This window comes from Amaranthus tricolor, chromosome 9, assembly GCF_026212465.1.
Source record: "Amaranthus tricolor cultivar Red isolate AtriRed21 chromosome 9, ASM2621246v1, whole genome shotgun sequence".
NCBI lineage: Eukaryota > Viridiplantae > Streptophyta > Magnoliopsida > Caryophyllales > Amaranthaceae > Amaranthus > Amaranthus tricolor.
This window is the reverse complement of record NC_080055.1, coordinates 21,010,752-21,019,006: the sequence shown is the minus strand read 5'-3', so window position 1 is coordinate 21,019,006 and position 8,255 is coordinate 21,010,752. Positions and strand designations below refer to the sequence as shown.

Below are 8,255 nucleotides of genomic sequence, written 5' to 3'. Positions count from 1 at the left end.
AAAAAACTTTCACTAATTGCCATTGGGGAAATTGGAGAGACAGGGAGAATACTCTACATTCTACAACAAGTTTCTAGAAGTCTATATACTCTTCTAGTTCTCTACACATCTAAGATAGTAACAAAGAGAAAACTCATTCTTTTAAGAAAAAAGTTCATATTTGATAATGAATAATAATAGATAATAAATTATATAAATGAAATTAAAAGAGTTAAATATATAGATAAAATTAAAAAATTGATGAGTCATCATCTAAAAATAAGAACGATGGAAATAATAAATAAAATAATAAATAAAATTAATACCAAATAAAAAGGGATGTACTCACATAAAATGCAATTGAAAACAAGAAAATAATGTTATCTATAAGAATACTTTTTTCATCTGTCTCATTTTACTCACCCGCTTTTCTATAATGTTAAAATTAAAAGGACAAATTTAATGGGACAGAATAATAAGAAAAGCTTTTCCAACGACAATAATTCTAGTGGCATCTCAATTTTTGATCATTTTGTCTCTCTCATCCTTCAGCCCAAAAAAAAAGCAATAAAATAAAAAGTAAAAAATAAAAAAATAAAAATGGCAGGAGCCAAATAGTAGCAGAAAACCCCAATTAAATTATACTCAATCAATCGTAAACGAGATCTCTTTATCATTTTATGATCTTCTCTTCCCATCCCAATTCTTCTCTTTCTATACTTTTTTACCAAGTCTAACATCATTTCATCTAATTATACTATCAAAATTCCATTAATTTAAGCTGTTTTTCTCAATACCCTTTCATATTAATCTCATAAAGATTCAAACTTTTTGATGTGTTAAGCCCTGGAATTGAGATTTATCGCCTGAAATCATGCCTCCGGCGGCAAGTACGCCGGAATTTCCTGATTTATTGCCCTACACCTCTCCATCAGTGGCGTCTCGTTTTCCTAATCTTAGAGGTGTTCAATGGCGGATTAATCTTGGTGTTCTTCCTTCTTCTCTCTCCTCCACTATTGATGATCTTCGTCGGGTCACCGCTGATCATCGCCGCCGGTAATACAACTTTCTGATCATGTATGGTTGATTTTCAATTAGATTTTGTTTGTGGGTTTTAAGTTTATGTCTGATTAACTGTATTCATTTAATTAGTCTTATTGGCATTAGAATTTGTTACTGAATTGGTAGTTTTGCCTTGGTTGGATGTAGTACAAGTACTGATTTATTATAGTATTAATTATTTGATATCAGACACTCATAGTCTTAGGCTCCTAGCTTCAGAGAATCCTGTCAGTAGCAAGTAAGTATGGTCTTTCTCCGACAAGGTACCAGGATCGAATCCTAGCCCTTTCCTTCCATCAGCCTACCCTATAATCCCCAAGAAAAAAAACATAAATTCCACATTATTTGAGAGGGGCTGTATTCTTTGGTCTTGAATATTTGTATATAATTCTGTTGATGCAATATCTAATAAAGAATAGTGGCATATATATTGTATAATTGTTCACTAATACCTTGTTTTGAATGTTTTAATGCTGAATCTATATTGTTGTGGTACTTTGGTAGATAATGGGGAATTGTCAAGTTAAGATTCATGTTTTTATGGTCCTCCACAGGTTCACGAGGTATAGTTAGTAGGATGTTATGGATTTGAATTGATAACTCTATTGTATGCATTCTTATATACTATTTATGTTGCTTGTGTTGGCATGTTTTACTTGAAGTTGTTTATCTTTCCTGGTTTTGGTGTTCTGAACAAACGTAGATGAGGAAATATACCCCCATCTTATTTATAAGGAACAAATTTGTGTCTTGCTAGAGTTTTGAGCACTGTGGATGTAGTCATGGTCAGTTGTTAGAATTACAAGAGTCCTTATTGTTTCTGGCTTGTTTTATATCCTTTGCGTGAAGTAGACCTTTTGAGCCTTAGCTTGTTATACTTTCTGTCCGAAACTCATAATACAAGCCCTTGGGGTTGATTTTTTTTATAGTTCTTGTGGTGGATCTAATACTTTAATTCGCTCCTTCGAAGAATCAAGTTTATTTCTTGTTCTGAACTGTTGTAATTGTTCTGTGCAGATATGCTTCTTTAAGGAGGCGTCTCCTTGTTGATCCGCAACTCACCAAATTCAGTGATGATTCTCCAAATCTAGCTGTGGATAACCCACTGTCCCAGAATCCTGGTGAGCTTAAATACTTGTTGGACTGCGTTGATAAATGAACTGTAACTAACCAGATCAGATTAGACTAGAAACGATATTAGTGCCCTATGTTAGTGATAAAATCAAACGGGAAGAGTATTAGTGCCCTGTGTTTGAATGTATTAGTTCTTGGAATACATTCCTCACTTCCACTTGTAATTTAGGTTTCATACTGCATTGCACCATATTTAGTCAAACTTATTATTAATAGTACTCATTATCCGCTTAACTTGTACATACTAGTTGGCTGTTAAGTATTTCTTTTTCGACAATAAATTCATTTCCAAACATTTGTTATCATAATACCAAAAATTTTATATCATAAGTATTAATTGAGATTGCCCTGTATCATCCTAAAGGCATGTAGGACCATGGTACATAACACTTAAGGGGTTGAAATTAAAGTTAAGTATCAAGGCATTTGACAAAAGTGGTACAAGGAAGATGATAGAATTCGGTTTTTGGTTGTACTTCTATTTTTTATAAGCACTAGAGAAGGAAAAGGACAGATGAATGGAAGGAGGTTCAACTAAACTGGGAAGACACTACACTTGGAGTGAATCAGAAAGATTATTGAGTAAGAGAAGCCAGGGGGAAATTTGCCTCAATAGAGGTTTCAATGGGCTCTGGGGGGCTGGATAAAGGTCAAAAGTTCCTCTGGTGTAGATATTAAAGATTTAAATTCTTAGATTGAAGTATCACTTCAGGGGTGAAAGAGGTTACAAGTATTAACTGTACAGTTACCAAGATTGATTGACTCTGAATAGAATGCTCTTGTTAAAACGTCTTTTATGAAAGGGGTTCCATTCTTTTCTGTAGTTATATCTTTTTATAAACCGCTCATTATAGTAATTGTTTGTGCAGATAGCACATGGGGCCGCTTCTTTCGCAATGCTGAGTTGGAAAAAATGGTTGACACAGATTTGACTCGCTTATATCCTGAGCATGGAAGTTATTTCCAGACACCAGGATGCCAAGGTTTATTGAGACGAATCTTATTGCTGTGGTGCCTGCGGCATCCAGAATGTGGTTACAGACAAGGTAGACTGCCGTTCTAGCTGTATGTAGAGTTATTTGCTCACATGTACTGTGAGACATGCGCATTTTTGAACGCTAACAATAATCTGAATGCTAAATGAAGGTTACATTACTAGATTGCTTTGGGATATAGTATATAGTGTTTTCCTTCAAGGGTTTGGGTCTTTGATTTTCATTTTTGGTGCATGTCAATTTTTACATCCTAAGACCAAAGTTTTTCCCTGTGGATATTAATGTTGTTACAATTTGTTCCATTTTTAGGGATGCATGAACTTTTAGCTCCTTTATTATATGTACTTCATGCGGATATTCAGCACTTCAATGATGTACGCAAACAACATGAAGAGCACTTCGTTGACAAATTTGACGAGGTTTTGTTGCATGAAAGTCAAGATTTCAATTTCAAGATATCTGCATATTCTTTAGACGATGACATAGGCCCTCAAGTGAGATCCAGGAAACCTACACGTCTTTCTGATCTTGATGCCGGTGTCCAGGCTATTGTTTTGTTAAGTGATCCTTATGGGGCAGAGGGTGAACTTGGCATTGTATTGTCCGAGAAATTTATGGAGCATGATGCATATTGCATGTTTGATTCTTTAATGAGTGGAGCAGGTGGTGCTGTGGCGATGGCAGAATTTTTCTCCAATGCACCTGCTAGTGCCACTCAAAGTGGCTTATCCCCTGTAATTGAAGCTTCATTGGCGCTTTACCACTTGCTTTCCATTGTTGATTCCTCATTGTATAATCACCTTGTTGAACTCGGGGTTGAACCTCAATACTTTTCACTTCGTTGGTTACGTGTTCTTTTTGGACGGGAGTTTTCTCTTGAGAGCTTATTGGTTATCTGGGATGAGATATTTTCTTTTGATAACAGTCATTGTGTTACAGCTCCTGCAAATGATCCTGGGGTCTTCAACTCTCCAAGGGGAGCATTTGTCTCTGCCATGGCTGTTTCCATGATGCTCAGTGTGAGATCTTCTTTACTTGCCACCGAATATTCCACTTCTTGTCTTCAGAGATTGCTCAAATTCCCTGAAAAAGTAGACTTGGAAAAGTTGATTGGAAAGGCAAAATCTTTGGTGCCCCTTGCTATAGCTTCTAATGTTCCTTCTTATCCTGCTCCATTAATTGGGCAAGGCTACCAGAGCAAGCAAAGCTTTGCGAAAGGTCATTCTCATAGCCTATCATTTGATTCAAGTGCTCCTGGAACACCAGTGAATCTAGTACCTGAGAGATATTGGGAAGAGAAATGGAGAGTTGCTCAGGAAGAAGAAGAAACTAAAAAGGAAAATGCTGCCAAATTAGCATCACCTCAGAAGAGGGGTTGGACAGAGAAAATCAAATCGAGACTTTCCAGAACGGAATCTGACCCTTCCCCATCGAAAAGAGAAACACGACAGAGGGAAAGAAGACCATCTGTGAGAAGAAGCCTGCTGGAAGACTTGTCACGGCAGCTGAATATTGGGGATGATTCTGAAGAAACAGGGCATGATAAATTGTCTTGTATAGCTGATCCTCTTTGTAGTGAGTCTGGTGTTGTAGTTGATGATGCAGATCCCTCTTATATTGAGTCTGATGCGGTAGTTGAAGATGCTGGGAACGAAAGTGTTGCTTGCATTGATAAGAGAAGTTCAGGCATAAGTACTGCCAGTGAAGAGCATTCTCCTGCTTTTTCAGAGCCACTGAGTTCTGCTGAGAATGACTCTGAGAGAAGCAGTATTGCTTCTAACCTTTCTCACGATACAATTGATGGTGGAACCCTTGAATCTTTGTCGTTGCAGTCAACAGCTAAAGATTCACATCCTACTGCGGAAGAGCCACCCTTACCGGAATCTGATGCTCCAGTTGGAAATGCACTTGTATTGTTGGGTCCTGATAATAGTTCAAAAGAAGTATCAGTAACAGTTTTAAAAGAACGGAAAAGTTTATCTGGTAAGTTCCAGTGGTTCTGGAAGTTTGGGCGCCAATCTTCTGGTGAGGGGATTTCTGATAAAAGGCCTGAGGTTGAGGACGTAAAATATTCTGATACTGAAATTCTGCAAGGAAATAGACCAGGATGTTCTGTTGGTGAGACGAGCTACAACCATGTGAATGTTAAATCCAACAGTTGTGACCAGAACTTGTTATGTACGTTGAGGAATCTTGGGCAATCTATGCTGGAAAATATTCAGGTAATTATTCCTGAGTCATACATGTTGGCTATCTTTTCAATTGTGATCTTTTTAGTTTTTGTTTCAGTTTTAATTGTTATTATTTTTTTGGGGCAACTTTCTTTGAATAGGAGACACCATTGGCGTCATCCAGAGATGTTCGTTTGGGTCATCGGTTTATTTCAGTTAAGGTGTTTCGGGTCGGTTTGAAATCGGCTCTTGTTCTCATATAAGTTTTTACGTAATAATAGTCCATTATTTTAAGCCAGGTCGAATCGGATTGGTTACAGTGTCGAGTTAATATTAGGTTATCAGGTCTATTTTGAATATTTCTAGCATCATCTAATTATGCTAAAACATGAAGTGTAGCATCTAGATGACGAGATATAATAACTAGGTTTAATCCCCCAAAATTAGTTGAACTCATTGACAGCTCCATAGTTTGCACAGCGCCAAGGCTTGCATTACTTAGCAATTTCTAGATAGCACTTTAGTAGACTCAGGGCTGGACTAATGAACCTTCCCTCGTGCATTTCCTTTGCTCCTACGTTTTCTTTAGTTTCCGTACTTTGTTACCTTGAATGAGAACTTTTTGATGTTTTGGTATATTTAGTGATGATCGTGATTTTTCTCTATTATATTATTATATTTGGGTGGGTGGGTGCGTTTGAAATAGATTGAAGGATGATTGCTGATGCTATTTGGTTGGTCCTTGTATAGAAGTTAGTTCCTTGAACTCTCCTTTTCTTGCTTATTTAGAGGTGAATTATTGACAATGATGTTATAGAATGTTTATGTTGCTGTAGGAGATGCGTGTTATTGAAAATGTAAGTTTATCTCGAGAATTGGGATTAAATCGCCAAAAAATTTTCAGAATATCATCACTTCTCTCTATAACCACCATTAAGGGTCTACTATACATGAATCGGCAGTTCCAGCACTGAGAGATTCACCATTCTTGGTGGGCACTATTAAAGCCTCTGATTTCACTTTTCTTATTGATGATGAATATATCTTGTTTTCACTATTGTCTATACATGAATATTTTGACCGCCATTGCCATTATGTGTTGAAGGTGAGCCAGTGTCCCAAATTCGTCTTCTCCACTGAAGCTTTCAACAGAAGCTTCTTCATTTTAAAAATTTTATTACATTGAACTTAATTCCGTTGCCCAAACCATTCCATTGCAACAAAATCAGTTTTCTAGTACAAAAAACAAATACCAAACCAAGCATAATTTTATCCCATAAACGATCTCCCCTGGGTTGTACACTTTCATCTCAAATCATGTGGCCAGTAAATATTTTGAGGGATTCCAGGCGAGCCGTTAGTGGTATACTTGACAACTTCTGAATTTAACAACATATTGACCTGTCCTTTTATTGTGTGGAGGTCATTTTTGCAGATTTGAGATAGATGAAATTCAAATAGAATTTGCAATTGATGAACCAAGTAGATTGCTTAGGATTTTATTTGCTACACATAAGGGAAATTTCTCTGTCCTATATAGAAAATTGTCTGGTCATGATGCCTTGAAAATGCACACTCCACTTCATTGTGAGACATGAAAGTTTTAGTAACACCCGAATCTCCTTCCATCCTTTGCAATGTTATCTGGTTTTGTTTAAGTGGTCGGAAATACAGGGGTGTTACAGTTTTTATCTTCGAAAAGACAACCCCTAGAATGGAAGACCATAGGGTATGATCAAAGCCGTAACGGACTTGTTAAGTAACTACAGAACATATCACATTATTCTTGTCATATCTTGCAAGAGTTGCTAGTGCTGGAAGCTGTTTATTTTCATTCCGTGTCTTCGTATAAATTCATGATCTGGTAACTTTTGTGGCAGGTAATTGAGTCCGCATTTCAGCAAGAAAAAGGTCTGCCTGGTTTAGATCAGCGTTCTAAACACGCCCTTGTTGAAAAAGGTCAAGTAACTGCTGTTACTGCTCTTAAGGAGCTTCGGAAAATCAGCAACATTCTACGAGAGATGTGATGCTATGCTGGTATAACTTCTTGGTCACATGTATATAGTATTGTTTTTGTAGCTCCTACTGTTACGTATGTACACAGAATAAAGAGATGTCTCTCAATTAGCTGTGGTAGGTTAAGTTTATGTGAGCACTTGGAAGAGCAATTTGTACATGACAAATGTCACCATTCTTAATCAATCATTCATTCTTGACATTACGTTTCATATTTGGGTTATCGTATTCAATTATTCACGATCAAGTGTTTTATTAGTCTTATTTTTTCACTTTACCACTTGTTATCATATGATATATCGAGAAGTTGGAAAAGGAATTGGTTGAAAACGAGCTGTCAAATTCGTTGCAGCGTTCCTTGGGCAAGCAACTGTATTCAAAATATCTCTCCTAAAGTTAAAAACTTTATGTGGAGAGCTCTTTGGGACATTCTTGCTCACTGCTTTATATAAAGAAATTGATGGTATTCATGGGTGCCCTCGCCGTGGGCAGGATGAAGTAGGCATACATGTTCTTTAAAATTGCTTTTCGGCCTGTTATCTTTGGAGATGTACTGGGAAATGGTTCTCTCATGGTCTGGTAAACTTGGAGTGCAAGAAATGACTATCTATCTCGAAAAGCTAACATGAACATATGGGAAGATCTCCATTAACCCTGGCCACAGTTCTGCTAGATGGTGTAGGCCTGAACTCTAAAGCAAATATGGTTAAATTTAATGTGGATGCTGCAGTTCCTGTTCGTTAATAGTGATAGGAGAGGCTTGGGCGTGATCGCTACGGATGAGGATGGTAATCCTCTATTGGCAGCTGCTACCTGCTAAGTCGGATTGAGGAGGTGGAAAAATAGCGGAGGCTAAGATTTTGGTGCTTCAGTCGGTGGACTGTGGTAAGCAACAAGA

General features: G+C 37.1%; 1 protein-coding gene across 1 annotated transcript; it reads left to right on the top strand.

Moving 5' to 3' along the window:
- Positions 1 to 518: 518 nt before the first annotated feature.
- Positions 519 to 7,569, top strand: LOC130823802 (uncharacterized). Its single transcript, XM_057688581.1, has 5 exons — positions 519 to 1,035; positions 2,059 to 2,162; positions 3,045 to 3,221; positions 3,480 to 5,392; positions 7,222 to 7,569. Exons 1-5 carry the CDS (start codon positions 854 to 856, stop codon positions 7,366 to 7,368), a joined length of 2,523 nt encoding a protein of 840 aa, XP_057544564.1. The 5' UTR covers positions 519 to 853; the 3' UTR covers positions 7,369 to 7,569.
- Positions 7,570 to 8,255: the final 686 nt, after the last annotated feature.

Coding starts and splice junctions, on each gene's coding strand:
- LOC130823802 (XM_057688581.1), top strand. CDS start 854: ATGCCTCCGGCGGCAAGTACGCCGGAATTTCCTGATTTATTGCCCTAC. Junction 2,163..3,044: donor CCCACTGTCCCAGAATCCTG/GTGAGCTTAAAT, acceptor TTGTTTGTGCAG/ATAGCACATGGGGCCGCTTC. Junction 3,222..3,479: donor AGAATGTGGTTACAGACAAG/GTAGACTGCCGT, acceptor TTCCATTTTTAG/GGATGCATGAACTTTTAGCT.